The 16691-nt window shown below is 44.2% G+C and overlaps 1 protein-coding gene across 5 annotated transcripts in view; it reads right to left on the bottom strand.

The window, feature by feature from the left end:
* The window catches only part of LOC129708953 (anillin-like), a 76459-nt gene that overhangs the window by 19279 nt on the left and 40489 nt on the right, over nt 1–16691 (bottom strand). For all 5 annotated transcript variants that reach the window (XM_055655039.1, XM_055655066.1, XM_055655048.1 and 2 more), the window contains 8 exons: nt 14138–14275; nt 8168–8445; nt 5913–6031; nt 4143–4290; nt 3764–3899; nt 2106–2294; nt 632–758; nt 107–155 (listed from right to left, as the gene is read on the bottom strand). In XM_055655039.1, coding sequence (XP_055511014.1) covers nt 107–155; nt 632–758; nt 2106–2294; nt 3764–3899; nt 4143–4290; nt 5913–6031; nt 8168–8445; nt 14138–14275 — 1184 coding nt within the window. The remainder of the gene's footprint in view (nt 1–106; nt 156–631; nt 759–2105; nt 2295–3763; nt 3900–4142; nt 4291–5912; nt 6032–8167; nt 8446–14137; nt 14276–16691) is intronic.

Below are 16691 nucleotides of genomic sequence, written 5' to 3'. Positions count from 1 at the left end.
CCAGGGGCGTTTACTAAGTACACAACTCCACCCTGTCCCGCTGAGTTACTCCAGCTTTTTGTGTCTATCCACCCTATAGTGCAGGGGTTGCCTTATCGTAACTTACCAGACAATAAACCTCTATCTCAATTTCAAAATCATTCAAGACATCTTGCCTAAAATAAAAATAGAACAAATTTAAAGCGCATTCATTCCCATAAAAAAGAAATTAGCTTCTAAAACCAAAGATTCAATTAATGATAATAAGGCACTTTCTTCAGAGAACTTTAACTTACAGTATGATCTTGAACAAAAGGTTAAAAGTCCATTTGCTTGCTTTCAGATCCCTAATCGTGTGAACTGGCAGTCAGAATTGTTTTAAATCATAACTAAACCACAAGATTACTGCATAAAAATTAAGCTTTTTATAGTTCACAAATAAACTAATTGAAAGCTGTACAAGTGGCATTGCTCCTTTGATTACAGGAAAGCACAACTTTAAACAGGTCATTTTAATCAGAGTTGCATGACACCTTTGCTCAGCTGACCCAATAACTTGAATACAAACTAATTTATAACCCTAAGCTAATAAAGAGTTTTAGTTAGATTTTGAAAAGCAAGGGAAACCATTTTTGACATGTCTGTTACTTACAGAGTGAACTTTGTGGGAAAACTAATAGCGTCGCCACTGAGAGCATTTTGGATGGAGGCCAATGGTGTAGCCACTATATTTAACGCTCCTGCTTTAATTAGCACGAAAAAATAGTAGTTGGTAACATCTGAAAGAGATTAATAACCTATATGTTAAAAATGCACTTGCCAAAATAAAACTTTAAAAAAAAACTATGCTCACCATTCAACTGAAACAATGAATATCCAGCATTTTCCAAGGATCTATTTACTTAACTAGCACCAGTAATTTTCATCTAAATGATTAAAACAAATTTAAAATAAATATGTTAAAACCACAACTCCTTATTTTACCTTGTATTCCATTAACTGCTGATATTCAAGTATAAAGCAACATAATTTAACGGTTTCACTGACTTAGTTGCATTCATTACTTCATTTAATACATAGTCTCAAGATTATATACCAGCCAAAATCCATTTTGTAGTTATGATGCCATTGAATCACAAAACAGTGATTCTGACCAGTAATTCTCAGATACTGACCTGCACTGTTAAAATAATGCAAAAGGGTGACACTGTTCATCAACAATTGTTGCAGCCTTAGTGCTACCACTGCAAAAGTCAATAACACTCAAATGACAATTGATAATGCTTTGTGCCTTCTTTGAAGGAGAACAAAGCATGAGCGGCAGCAGGAGTGGATCCAAGGAGACAGAGTGGGAGAAGAGATGGGAAGCAGTTTGCCTTTCATCACTTCCTATCTCTTCTACGCATATGTGCATAGAGGTGTACTTGAGCACCAGGGATCACCCGTGTAAGAAATTAAGCACATCTACTTGGTTCCCTGCGCATAACTTGTGACCCATGTCAGAGACAAGCTTTATTTAACAGTGCTGCTCAGAAGGAGCACTGTATGAAAAATGATATTCCTCATACGGGTTACTGATTGGGGACGATCAGCCATGATCACGAATGGCGGTGCTGGCTCGAAGGGCCAAATGGCCTTCTCCTGCACCTATTTTCTATTTCTGTTTCTATGATATATCCTTTAAGTGAGTATTCAAAATTTGAAAGGAGGAAGAATGAACAGATGTAATTGGCCAGTCAAATTTCTAGATTGATGCAGTTTAAGGCATGATAGCGTCGGCATTTAAGAGATTTTTGGATAGGTACATGGATATGCAAAGAACAGAAGGATATGGATTATGTGCAGGCAGATAAGTGTTGGTCTTGGAATCATGTTCAGCAGACACCGTGGGCCAAATGGCTTGTTCCTGTGCTGTACAGTTCTGTCTTCTATAAGAGTGCAATGTGTCAAAATTTCTACATTTTAAACATACCACAAATCTAACCAGTTACGGTGTTGGAATTTGAATAAATAAGAGTAGAACACCAAATTGCATTTATATCTATATTACTGATTCCGTTTTCTTGAGGCTTTGGTCTATTAACAGCAAACGGCAAGTTCCAAGTTAACAGGAAAATTAGTCTTACCCGTTTTCTGAGCTGTTGAACAGATGAAATCTGCCTTTAAAGGAAGGCGGATATCTGAAAGTGCAAAACAGCCTCTAGATGGAGCAAATTCACCAGCTGATTTTGCTGCATGGCCACCTCTCTTATTTACAGGTACTCCTTCACCCTTTAGTTTGTTTATTTCAGCAAGAAGTGCCAATCTCTTTTCACCTATGTAAAATGAAGCAAAATAGACAAATTAAAGAAACCAATCTTTATGCACATCAGAGAAAAAAAAATAACCTGGCCAAATCACATTATTTGAAAAAGCATGATATTGATAATGATCATCTAAATGCAGGCTATCCCCCCCCCCCATGTGCTGCTTTCTTAGAAATTGTGATTTTCTATAGTTCCCATTGAATCAAATATTATAAGTGGAGATGCATTCCTATGGGATGAGAATCACAACTATTCGTTCAGAGCAGGGGGCACTGAAGATATTTGCATTGGAAACTGACAAGCAGTCAGTTAAGTCGCTTGCGACTGTGTTTGGAGACAAGCGGCTGCAGATGCTCATCATCTTCCATCGTCAGTTTGAATGGAGGCACACACTTTTTAACGCATATCAAATATAGATAACATAGGCTAAATAAATACTTCATAAATAAATAAGTAGTTGTTTAAGTATACAAACAGGGTGGCACAGTGACTGCCTTACAACACCAGAGACCCGGGCTCGATCCTGACTACAGGTGCTGTGTGTACAGAGTTTGTACGTTCTCCCTGTGTCCTGGTGTGTGTAGGATAGCATTAGTGTGCTGCGATTGCTGGGCAGCGTGGACTTGCTGGACCAAAGGGCCTGTTTCTGCGCTGTATCTCTAAACTAAAATTAAACTGTACTTAATGTTCATGGTCCAGTTTTAGACATTTTACGCTAAATAAAATGCAAACTCCTGAAAATAAACTGCTAGGAAACTGAACAAACTGCAAAAAAAAGCCAATGGTATTATCGAAGCATATATCAAATATGTTAAAAACAAAATAACAAAATCTGTTGTTTCTTTTGCCATTCTGTGCTAATTTATTTAATTCCCCCCCACCCCATACACAAATTCCATAAGAACAAATTTTATTCCACATCTTGGATTTTTTGGTAATGATTTGTGATTTCTGTTAGGTTGAGTTTCCATAATCCAAATGACCGTAACAAAGGGATTGTTTGTACTTACTATCTAAAAAGAACAATTTGCTGTTATTTGAATACCTAATACATTCATATCTACTAGTGAATTCAGGCAGATTAATTTGAATTAATTTTCCTAACGGCAGATGCAATATAGCATGACTGCTCAATCACTGCTCATACATGTGTTCAAGAAGGAACTGCAGATGCTGGAAGATCGAAGGTACACAAAAATGCTGGAGAAACTCAGCGGGTGCAGCAGCATCTATGGAGCGAAGGAAGGGTCTCTGAAGACATCTGAAGAAGGGTTTCGGCCCGAAACGTCGCCTATTTCCTTCGCTCCATAGATGCTGCTGCACCCGCTGAGTTTCTCCAGCATTTTTGTGTACCCACTGCTCATACATGTTCTGGTTTAAATGCGCTTAAGCCTTTCCAGAGGCCATATGTCAACTTTGTATTTAAGAAAATTGTAAATTCTGAAATGATACTTAATCTTTTGTGTTGCATTTCTTACTGGCAATCAGTAGCAGCCTCTCAGCTTCGGCCTCCTGCTGAGATCCTTTCCCATGATCTTCATCTGTACAGCAGTTTAAAGCCTGGCTTGCCTGGTGGATAACACTTTGCTGGATATTTATTTCATTGTTCAGATTCTTGGAATAATAAAGTGAAACAAATAAATATACGAGAAAAAAATTATTAAACGGAAGGATTTTACAGCCCACATTGACAAAAAATGTCACCTCAAAGAACACAAACCAAACTCAATACAGCAAACTCCAGTTATTTTTTTCCACTGAATTTTAATGTTGTTATTTCAAAATTCATAACCCGAGAGGCATTTAGGTCGATGTAGTGTCCAGCATGGCATAGTCTTCTTGCAATTAAGACATTACCTTCATCTTCTGTTTTATGCTAATTGAACTTGGCGGTGCATTAATTTTCTCTTCAAGTCTTTGAGAAACATCCTCTTTACGGACAATGACTTGTTTCACTGAAGGGCGCTCAATATTTTTAATTCTTTGCGATCTGTAGGCATCAATACTGGGAAAAAAAAAAAGGGTTGGTGGTCGAGAAGACAAATTAAAAATGAAAATTACAACAAAATTAATGAAAACTCAAAAAACACTAACATAGAAAATAGGCGCAGGAGGCCATTCGGCCCTTCGAGCCAGCACCGCCATTCATTGTGATCATGGCTGATCGTCTCCAATCAATAACCCGTGCCAACCTTCTCCCCATATCATAGAAACATAGGAATTAGGTGCAGGAGTAGGCCATTCGGCCCTTCGAGACTGCACTGCCATTCTATATGATCATGGCTGATCATCCAACTCAGTATCCCGTACCTGCCTTCTCTCCATACACCCCGATCCCCTTAGCCACATGTAACTCCCTCTTAAATATAGCCAATTAACTAGCCTCAACTACCTTCTGTGGCAGAGAATTCCAGAGATTCACCACTCTGTGTGAAAAATGTTTTTTTCATCTCGGTCCTAAAAGACTTCCCCAACATAGGGAATAATCTTCCTGCATCTAGCCTGTACAACCCCTTAAGAATTTTGTAAGTTTCTATAAGATCCCCCCTCAATCTTCTAAATTCTAGCTAATACAAGCCAAGTCTATCCAGCCTTTCTTCATGTGAAAGTCCTGACATCCCAGGCATCAGTCTGGTGAACCTTCTCTGTACTCCCTCTATGGCAAGAATGTCTTTCCTCAGATTAGGATACCCCTTGATTTCACTAGCCCCTAGAGCTCTAACTCTCTCATAAATCCATCCAGTGATTTGGCCTCCACTGCCCTCTGTGGCAGGGAATTCCACAATTTCACAACTCTCTGGGTGAAAACGTTTTTTCTCACCTCAGTCCTAAATGGCCTCCCCTTAACAGTAGGAATCAACAATACAAAGATTCAAAGTTAGTGCTCTGTAAAAGCATCTTGCTGAATAAATTAACAACAAGGCTAACTGGATAGTCACAAGTTCCTTAAAAATCTTCAACTGCTAAAAATCATCATCTGGTTGGGCAGCATCACTAAGCTGAAACATTAACTTGTTTCTCTCCAGAGACATTGCTCGACCTGCAGAGTATCTCCAGCATTTTCTGTTTTAGTTCCCTTACATTCTGTATAATGTCCCCATATTTGACAGTCAGACCAATTGTTCCCCATGTGAAAATGTATTTCTTACCTAACCCACCCTCTTACTAATAGATTGAAGTTGTCCTATGGACCTGCATACCCCATTGGGTTTGACGAGTCATTGGCGAGTCATTGGCAATATCCAAGCCATTTGATAATTAGCTGCTTGGGAAGCCACAGGTCTGGCTCGGAACACTGATGGTGTTTAAAGCTCGGCCCTCAGGTGATCGAGGTTTTTTTTTTCAGGGATATCTTCCCCACCCGTACAAGGAGAAATATCACCTTGTCAAAGCTCCTGGGCAAAATCGACATCTTTCACCCACTCACTTCATTATTCAATTCTTCCTATTTTGCTATACATTTTTACCTCAAAGTAGGAGCATGGTAAGCCAAAATACAACTGCATCAAAAACAGCAAATACATTAAAGGACAATAACAATTTAGGGGATAAAACTTCAGCGCATAAAGTATTCTTCTATTTAATCAGATAACACCCCAGGTTAAAATAATAAAAACTTTGTTATACCTGTATAACAATTTGTGTTCATCAGTTGAAGATCCTACATTGTCAGCCGACTCCGATCTGGTTATGGGTTTTAGCTGGCATTTGCCCTCCTTTGTATTGCTGGCAGGCTTAGCACTCCCCTGTGTAGCAAAACACATTGAAGTAAGTGTGGAATTAAGTTAGCGTATGAAGAAAACAAAATCCGGCAATTGAATCCCTCAGTAACTTACATTTTATTTTAAATTGAATTCAGCCAAAATGATCCTTTTTAAAATATGCTAAACAAAAATGCAATTGTTGAACTCAAAACAATTATTACATTTTACTTCAAAAACAAAATTTCTCCCGAAGATATAGTTGTTAAGCTTCCGCATGACAGAACACAAAATAATTAAAAGTGTAGGGAATGAAATAGATTTATGACAAGAATATCTTTTATTTGTCATTAGATTTTTAATAATTTATACAGATTGGGAAAAGCTGATTGACATTACAAAAGTGGCCAGTGAAGTCCAAATATGTTGTGAATACAGAAGAAAAGTTACAAACAAGATTCTATAGAAAATATAACCTGACAAGAAGGAAATTGAGGTAATGAAAGGTGGGGGGTGTTGAGCAAAAAAACAAAACAAAAAAAAAACTGCTTAAAAAAGGGAAAAGGTTGGATATAAGAAAAATCAACTAGGTCTGTCAATTTTGCATTGTTTCTTTAAGTGTAACTAATTATAATACAAGGAAACCATGGGAAATTAGAACACAGCCAGGGCCTAATCATGTCACTAAGCATTTTGTCCACTTCCAAGATGGGATATGTCAGCAACTCCGGTTGTGGAGGGGGCTGTGGTGGAGTGGGGAAGAGGCAGAGTGGAGAGAGCAACAGGAAAAGGAGGAGACAACATTGGTGGGGGAGGGGTTAGGGGGGGAAAGAGGTCCAGTGGACAAAGCGAACCCCACTGTGACTTAACATGTCCTATACGTGGCTGCGGCCTGAAGAAACCTGCTCTCCCCAGGGGCTACAACGTGAGACAACCAGACTGTGCAATGAATGAAGGACTCGCTGGTGCACCTAGCTAGCCAGGAGTGGCGTCGGAAAAGGGGTGCGAGCCAGACTGGTGTTGGCAGGTCCGTCAGCTATAACCAAACTCCGTTATAAAGGGGCTTGTTAAAACGAGAATTTAGTGTACATGCACCTTTAGGTCTCGCTGCCCGTACTCCTCTCCAGGATAATGCAGGTGTAACTTTCTAAACTGCAATACGTCGCTTGTCAGAGTTAAATTGCATTTGCCATTTTGTAGTTCACTTCCCCCAATCATCCTGTTGCATGGATAGTTAGTCCTCTGCTCTGTCTCTACTCCACTAATATTGTTATTGTGTGCAAACTTACTTTCCATTCCAACATTTTATCTATGTTAATAATTTGGATGACAAACATTTTTATTTCACAGTTTTGCAGATTTTGCTCATTTTGGCTCTGCAAACCCTGCTAGTGCTTAGCACTGCAAAGGTTCCAAAGATGAGGTTTTTTACTTCATTGTTTGCACTATTCACCTTCTTCCTTTATGGAAAACGACAAATGTATTGGAAGCAGTTTAATGCTCAAAATAATAGAATGGCTGTCATGTGAAGGACAGCTGGATAAGCTTTCCTTTTATCCACTGGAGTTTAGAAGAGTTACAGGCAACTTAATCCCATGCATGGAGAGGTTTTGTTTTTTTTAATGTTACAGAGAATGGAGCCTTCAAATATTTTTATGGCAAGAATTCGACTCTTGATAAGCAGGGGTGATAGGCTAGTGAGGATAGGATGGAATGTAGAGTTTAAGTTACAAACAAATCAGCCATGAACTAATTGAATGGCTGAGCATGCTTGAGGGGCTGAGTAACCTATTCCTGCTCAGAGAACAAGCACTAAATCACACATGAATTTAGTGTTGATTAATGTAACATGGCAATTTCCTTGCTCCTTCAATAGTGCCCTTAAAAAAATTTCAAAAAGCAAAACTCAACTATGCTTTGATTTTACACCCGATTCCAGCAACCACGTGTTACAAGCATTTTAGAGAGAAATAGAATTGTCACGTTGGTGCATTTCTCCTCTGCAGAAGTAAATGAGTGGGGCAATGGATGATGCTTAAACAATACAGAGTGCTTCTATGTTGTGTTCCGCATGGACTTGTGCTCCAATTTCTAGCAAAACAATTGCTACCTTTGAACATAAATTCACCAGGAGGAAAATAAATACACAAATGCTCAGTACTCTCCAACATTAAACTCGACCTTTTGATTTGTGACTGCATCAACAGTTTCTTCCATTGGCGCGAGGAGCGACATTGAGGATATATTTAGCTCATCGTTTTTCTCCGCTGGATTACTTTCAGTTTCTTTGTTGCATGCCATTTTCTCACTCATCTCATCATCTTCCTCCTCTTCCTCCAGGACATCAAATAGTTCATCAATGACGGCAGAACTGTTAGTCTCATCATCATCGTCATCGTCATCATCATCATCATCATCATCAACGTTCATCTCAATCTCACGTTCCATTTCAATTTTATCTACCAAAACATTGGGATTAACAATTTAGTTTATAAACATCTAAAACAATCATAATGGAAATAATTTCACATGTTACTGCTAGATATAGACTAAAGTTCCAGTTGGCAAATTCTTCAGTGACTTAAGATCATTTAGTCCTCATTACAGTTTCAAATGGAGTTGCCAATTGAATGGCAGACTGGGAAGTGATGCATGTTATGAATATGCTTCAATGTTACCATTAGTAGACGCAATTTTTTTCCAATCCTACATATTAGATTAAATTAAAAATCTAATTTTGAAGATTTAACAATGGTTGACCGACCTGCTCTGCTACCCAATTCGCAACTCAAATCATCTTCCCTTAGCATGAACACAATGTAGCATATGCAGTTACAAAGTTGTGTATGAAAATTCCGAATACAGGTACACAACCTTTTATCCGAAAGCCTTGGGACCAGACACTTCTCGGATTTCCGAATGGAAGATTTTTAGCATAGATTAGGTAGGTAGCACGGGCGGCTTGAAAAGTCTGGAGCGGCTGCCTCCTCCCCGGAGACCGGGGAATCATTGTAAATCATTGCTTAAATGTTAGTCAGTTATTTGGAGGGATTTTATGTGGTGGGGGGGTGAAGGGGGAAACTTTAATTCTTAGTCCCCTACCTGGTCGGAGAGGCGGGGAGCAGGCAATGCCTTACCGGGTCGCCGTGCAGTAAGCTCCGGAGCGCTGTGGCCGCCGACTCCCGACATCGCGGAGCTGGGGCTGCGGGCTTCCGGCCGCGGGCAGCGCCAGTTGTAGCTCCGACCCCGGCAACTCTACCCCTGGCTGCGCGGCGCTCCAAATCCAGCGCGGCTCGCGGCCGGACACCCGCAGCCACAGCTCCGCGATGTTGGAAGTCGGCGGCCACAGCGCTGGGATACCAGCGGGGAGCGGGCAATGCCTTACCGGGTCGCCGACTCCCAACATCGTGTGGAGCGTGTGGCCGCCGACTCCCAAAATCGCGGAGCGGTGGCTGCAGGCCACACTGGATTTGGAGCGCCGCGCAGCCAGGGTTAGAGTTCGCCGGGGTCTGAGCTCCAACCGGCGCCGCCCGCCCGCAGCCCCAGCTCCGCGATGTTGGGAGTCGGCAGCCACAGCGCTCCGGAGCTTACTGCACGGCGACCCAGTAAGGCATTGCCCGCTCCCCGACTCTTCGACTAGGTAGGGGACTAAGAATTAAAGTTTCCCCCTTCACCCTCCCTTCACATAAAAGCCCTCCAAACTAACCGACTAACATTTAAGCAATGATTTACAGATGTTTAAGTGTCTCCCCGGTCTCCGGGGAGGAGGCAGCCGCTACAGTAGTACAGACCTGGGTTGACCGTGGGTCGTTTCGGGTCAAGTTTGGCGCCAAACGCGAGCTTTGGTGTGCAGACGACATCCTGGAAAAAATGTCCGGTTTTCGGAGCTTTTCGGTTTCCGGAACTCCGGATAAAAGGTTGTGCACCTGTACATGGTTTTACATAAGTATCTATCTATGCGGCATAAATATAATCTTCAATATTGCAACTTGCTCTGTTCCTTCCTTTCAATGTAAGTGCTGTTTCTTCCTCAGTTGACAATTCAAATTGTTAATCTGCAGATTTTTTTACTTATTTCCAATGATTGCATATATCTAATTGAGAATCTATCTATCTCTGCCTTCAAAATATCCAGTGGTTTGGCCTCCACAGCATTCTGAGGCAAAGAATTCCACAGATTCACCACCATCATCTGACTCACCACCATATAATCTAGAACAAATTCCTCCTTATCTCCTTCCTAAATTCCTTTAATTTTAAGGCTACAACTTCTCCATATCCACTTTATGCAAGCCTTTCACTATTTTCCCACACTATTGTCCCTATTGTGGAGAATAGTGCTGATGGATGGGGTGATCGCAGGCACGTAAAGGGCTGTCACAGGTGTGTCGAATCTGAAGATGGGTCCTGACCCACGTCACCTATCCATGTCCTCCAGAGAAGCTGCCTGACCCGCTGAGTTACTCCAGCAGTTTGTGAAACATCATCTGTCCTTTTCCCTCCATGGCTACTGCGAGATCCGCTGAATTCCTCCAGCAGTTTGATTTTTGCTCAAGACTATCACCTGCCCTCTCGCAAGTTTCTATTTCTCTGCTATTATTTTGTCTAGTTTACTTGCCCTCTACATACTGCACAGGAACAGGCCAACTCGGCCCACAATGTCTGTGCCAAACACGATGCCAAGACCAACTATTAACTGCCTGCTCTTAATCCACATTCCTCAATTCTCAGCACATACCTGTGCCTATAAACACATTTCAGGCTCGCACTACCCTTGAATTGCAAAAACAATGGCCGAACACATTTCTTTTAAACTTTGCTCTCCGAGTTCTGCGCAATAACACCAACAATCTATCTGCATTTGGAAAGATAAGGACTGATTAGGGATAGCCAGCGCGGATTCGTGGATAGGAGATTGTGTTACACAAATGTAACTGATATTTGACGAGGTCACCAAGAGAAAGGCCTGACAAAGGCAGAAGACGTTCTCTACAAGGACTTTAGCAAGGCCTTTGACAATGTCCCATGTGGTTGGCTAGTCAGGAAGGTTAGATCACATGGGATCCAGTATGAGCAAGCCATTCAGATACAACAATTAGCTTTCTAGAAAAGTTTTAATTCCAATTAGAGGCCTGTGACCAGCAGCTGTTGGCGTTACTGGTAGTCCCATTGTTATTTGTCATCCATATTAACGATCTGTAGGACAATGTCATAAATAAGTGATGCAGTGCAAGAATAAGTGTAGAGGATTATTGAAAAATACAATATAATCTAGAAGAATTTGGCCAAAAGCCCCAAAAAAACAGCAACCAGAATTTAACTCCAACAAATGCAAAGTGTTACATTTTGGAAAATTAAATCAGGGCAGGATTTACACGTAAATGGTAGAGTCAGTATAGAACTAAGGAATTGTAAGGGTAAAAAGGCCCTTATGGGACTTACGTACAGGCCCCCAAACAGTAGTTAGGATGAATCGGGAGTTAAAATTGACATGTAGTAACGGTAATGCTACGGATGTTACGGGAGATTTCAACATGCAGGTAGACTGGGAAATCAGGTTGGTACTGGACCCCAAGAAAGGGAGTTTGTTGAGTGCCTCCGTGATGGATTCTTAGAGCAACTTGTACTGGAGCCGACCAGGGAGAAGGTAATTCTGGATTTAGTGTTGTGTAATGAGCTGGATTTGATAAAGGAACGAGGTTAATGAGCCATTAGGAGGCAGTGATCATAATATGATCAAGTTTAATCTACAATTGGAAAGGGAGAAGGGTAAATCGGAGGTGTCAATGTTACAGTTGAATAAAGGGGATTATGTAGCCATGAGGGAGGAGCTGGCCAAAGTTGATTGGAAAGATACCCTAGCATGGATGACAGTGGAACAACAATGGCGGGTATATCTGGGAATAATACAGAAGGTAAGAGGCGACTGGGGCTGTCAGGGACATGGACATCAGGGACAGAATAAAAATAAAAGAGAAGTACAACATAGCAAAAATGAGCGGGAAAGCAAGAGGATTGGCTAATGTTTAAAGGGGAACAGATAATAACTAAAAGGGCAATACGGGGAGAAAAGATAAGGTACGAAGGTAAGCTAGCCAAGAATATAAAGGGGGATAGTAAAAGCTTCTTTAGGTATGTGAAGTGGAAAAAAATAGTTAAGACCAAAGTTGGACCCTTGAAGACTGAAAAAGGTGAATTTATTATGGGGAACAAGGAAATGGCAGATGAGTTGAACAGGTACTTTGGATCCGTCTTCACTACGGAGGACACAAACAATCTTCCTGATGGCTAGAGGATCTGGAATGACGGAGGAACTGAAGGAAATACACATTAGACAGGAAATGGTGTTGGATAGACTGATGGGACTGAAGGCTAATAAATCCCCAGGGCCTGATGGTCTGCATACCAGAGTACTTAGGGAAGTGGCTCTAGGATTTACAAAGGAGAAATCATGCTCGACTAATCTTCTGGAATTTTTTGAGGATGCAATTAGGAAAATGGACAAGGGAGGGCCAGTGGATGCAGTGTACCTGGACTTTCAGAAAGTATTTGATAAGGTCCCACGGGAGATTAGTGGGCAAAATTAGGGCACATGTTGTTGGGGGTAGAGTGCTGACATGGGTAGAAAATTGGTTGGCAGACAGGAAACAAAGAGTATGGTCCCTTTCGGAATGGCAGGCGGTGACTAGTGGGGTACCACAAGGCTCGGTGCTGGGATCGCAAGGGCTCTTAAAGATAGCGGAGTCAGGAAATATGGGGAGACGACAGGAACGGGGTACTGTTTGGCGGATGATCAGCCATGATCACAGTGATCAGCCAATTCACAGCCATGATCAGCCAATTCTCTGCCACAGAAGGTAGTTGAGGCCAGTTCATTGGCTGGATTTAAGAGGGTTAGATGTGGCCCTTGTGGCTAAAGGGATCAGGGGGTATGGAGAGAAGGCAGGTATGGGATATTGATTTGGATGATCAGCCATCATCATATTGAATGGCGGTGCAGGCTCGAAGGGCCGAATGCCCTACTCCTGCACCTATTCTCTATGTTTCTATGATCACATTAATGGCGGTGCTGGCTTGAAAGGCCTACTCCAATTGCCTATTGTCATGGAGAGTGCTGTACACCCAGAGGGACAAGTACATAGATCCACATTAGTGACACCACAGGTAGACGGGATAGCAAAGAAAGCGTTTGGACTGCTTGCTTCGTCAATCGGGGCATCAAATACAGGAATTGGGATGTTATGATGCAACGGTACAAGCTACCATTGAGACCACACTTGAATTATTGCATGCAGTTTTGGTCATCCAGCTAAAGGATGTCATTAAGCTGGAAAGGATGCAGAAAAGATTCACAACAATCTGATCAGAAATGGAGGGCTAGAGTTATAAGGAAAGACTGGCACTTTTTCCACTGGAGTGAAGGAGGTTGAGTGGTGACCAAATTGAGGTAGTTAAAATCAAGAGGGGCAGAGATAAGGTGGATAAGGTTGTCTGACAAAGGGTCTCGACCCTGAAACTTCACCCATTCCTTCTCTCCAGAAGATGCTGCCTGTCCCGCTGAGTTACTCCAGTATTTTGTGTCTATCTTAGGTGGTCAGTCTTTTTCTCCAGGGTAGGAGAGTCGAAAACTAGAGGGCATAGATTTAAGTCACACAAAGGGCAATGTTTTCACACAAGGGGGACAAGGATATTGTAAAGGTAGGTAGAATTACAATGTTTAAATGACATTTGGACAGGTACATGGAGAGAAACGTTTAGAGATGCACGGATCAAGTTCCAGGCAAATAATCTTGGTTGGCATGAGTGATTTGGGCCATAGGGTCTATATCTGTCATATATAACTCTCATGTACAACCATCAAGTTGCCCTTCTGCCTTTATAAATGTCATTCCTTCATTGTAGCTGAAGGTCTCAACAATTCACAAAGATGGCTTATGGGTTATGGGTCAAGTTGTAAATGGATATTAGATGATTAGATGCCGACTTTGCCTGTAACATTCACATCGCAATAAATATACAACTTTTTGCATTTCTAAAAAAAGTGGGGAAATCAGGAACCAGAACCAGCTTTGGTAAAATTAAGTTTTCCCCAAAATAAGTATACCTTCAAAAATCTTCAAACTATTGCTTGAACAGCAAATGGTTTCTTACCTGTACATCTACCATTGCCCTTCTCTGCTTTACATATACTGACATCCAGCTGCTCAGGAACAGCAGACACTCTTTTGAAGGGGCCAAATTTAGCAGGAATATTAGCAATCTTCCTCGCATTTAGCTCTTTGGAAGTAACTATAAGATTGAAAAAAAAACCCCAATGTGTTAAAATCCAAATGATGACACAAAATCTTAGTTTGGAATCTTCTACACTATTACTAAAACTCTCATCTTGACCACTTGTCTGCATTATAAGTAAATTTGCGCAAAAATGCTACACTATATTGCTAGGATTTTTTCGCCACCTTACTCAACGTTCTCCTCAGCTCCAAGCGCACCAAGTTTTGTTCAAATCGGTTAAATAATAGAAAGGTTATGAAGGTTTGAATAAATGGTGAGATCAACAGATTGGTCTTCTCACCTGTCAGTCACCATGAAGGTAACGTCCATTCCACGGGCGAGGAGCATAAAGCCCCGGAGGCCCTGCGCGAGTCAGTCAGCCCGGAAGTCGTGAGTGAGAGTCGAGTCCAGAACTGAGTCTACCAACTGTGCTGAGTGAGTGAACCATGAGTCTACAAGCCGTGCTGAGTGAGTGAACCGTGAGTCTACAAGCTGGGCTGAGTGAACTGTGAGTCTACATGCAATTAGTGACAGAACTGTGAGTCTACTTGCCGCTAGTGACTGAACTGTGAGTCTACAAGCCGTGGCTGAATCCGAAGGCCGCGCTCAGTCCAGAAGTCGGGTGCGAGTATAATCAAGAGTTTTACTGCCGTATGTCCCGGATGCGTGTGTGAGATGGAGGGTGGGTGCGCGTGTGTATTTGCTGGAGTGGTTGTGTGTGCGCGCGAGATGGAGGGTGTGCGTGAGTGTGTGTGTGAGATGGAGGGTGTGCGCGTGTGCATGAGATATGGAGGATGTGCATGTCCGTGTGTGATGGAGGGTGAGGGGAGAGAGAGGGGGGGGAGAGAGAGAGGAGGAGGGGGAGAGAGGGAGGGGGCAGAGAGAGAGGAGGGGGGCAAGAGGAGGGGGGGGGGAGAGAGAGAGGGGGGGGGAGAGAGAGAGGGGGAGAGGAGAGAGAGGAGGGGAGGAGAGGAGAGGGAGAGGAGAGAGGAGGGGGAGAGGAGAGGGGGAGGAGAGGAGAGGAGAGGGGGGGGAGAGAGGAGAGGGGGGAGGAGAGGAGGGAGAGAGGAGAGAGGGGAGAGAGAGAGGAGAGGGGGGAGAGAGGAGGAGAGAGGGGGGAGGAGAGAGAGGAGGGGGGGAGCAGAGAGGGAGAGGGGGGGGGGGAGAGAGGAGAGAGAGAGGAGAGGGAGAGAGAGAGAGGGGGAGAGAGAGGAGTAGAGGGAGAGAGAGGAGGAGGGGGAGAGAGGGCGAGAGGGAGAGGGAGAGAGGGGGGGAGGGAGAGAGAGGCGAGAGAGGGGGGGAGAGAGAGGAGGAGGAGAGAGATAGAGGGAGAGGGAGAGGGGAGAGAGAAGGAGAGAGAGAGGGAGAGAGGGAGGGAGGGGGGGGAGAGAGAGGGGGGGGGGGCAGAGGGAGAGGGGGGGGGGGAGAGAGAGGGGGGGCAGAGAGGGAGGGAGGAGAGAGGGAGGGGGAGCCAGAGAGGGGGGGGGAGAGAAGAGGAGAGAGGAGGGGGAGAGGAGAGAGGGGGAGAGAGGAGAGAGAGAGGGGAGAGGGGGGAGAGAGAGAGGGGGGGAGGGAGGGGGGGAGGAAAGGGAGAGGGGGAGAGAGAGAGAGGGAGAGAGAGAGGGAGAGGGAGGGAGAGAGGGGGGGGGAGAGGAGAGGAGAGAGAGAGGGAATGAGGGGGAGAGAGGGGGGGGGGAGGGGGGAGAGGGGAGGAGAGGGGGGGGGAGGAGGGGGAGAGAGAGAGGGGGGGAGAGAGGGAGGAGGGGAGGAGGAGGGGGAGGGGGGAGAGAGAGGAGGGGGGGGAGAGAGGGAGGGGGAGGGGAGAGGGGAGGGGGAGAGGGGGGAGAGAGAGGGGGGGGGAGAGAGAGAGAGAGGGGGGAGAGGAGGAGAGGGAGAGAGAGGAGGAGAGAGAGAGAGGGGGGGAGAGAGAGAGAGAGAGAGAGAGAGAGAGTGGCGTTTGGGAGAGACAAGAGAGGAGATAATAGCAGAGACAGGGGAGGGGGGAGGAGGGAGAGAGGGGGGTGAGAGGAGGGGAGAGAGAGAGGGGGAGGAGAGAGAGGGGAGGGGGAGAGGAGAGAGAGAGGGAGGGGGGAGAGAGGGGGAGGGGGAGGAGGGGAGGGAGGGAGGGGAAAAAGAGAGAGGGGGGAGAGAGGAGAGAGAGGGGGGGGGGAGAGAGAGAGAGGGGGAGAGGAGAGAGGGAGGGAGGGGGAGAGAGGGAGATGGGGCAGAGAGAGAGGGGGAGCAAGAGGGAGAGAGAGGAGGGGGAGAGAGAGAGAGAGAGGGGAGGGAGGAGGAGAGAGAGAGAGGGGGAGGGGAGGGGGAGAGAGAGAGGGAGGGAGGGAGAGAGAGAGAGAGAGAGATAGAGGAGAGAGAGGGGGAGAGAGAGGGGGGGGGGGGGAGAGAGGGGGGGGGGAGGGAGGGAGGGAGGAGA

The sequence above is a fragment of the Leucoraja erinacea genome, chromosome 2 (genome assembly GCF_028641065.1).
Source record: "Leucoraja erinacea ecotype New England chromosome 2, Leri_hhj_1, whole genome shotgun sequence".
NCBI classification, from domain to species: Eukaryota; Metazoa; Chordata; class Chondrichthyes; order Rajiformes; family Rajidae; genus Leucoraja; species Leucoraja erinaceus.
Note: the sequence above shows the minus strand (reverse complement) of the source record. Positions and strands in the feature narration are given on the sequence as shown.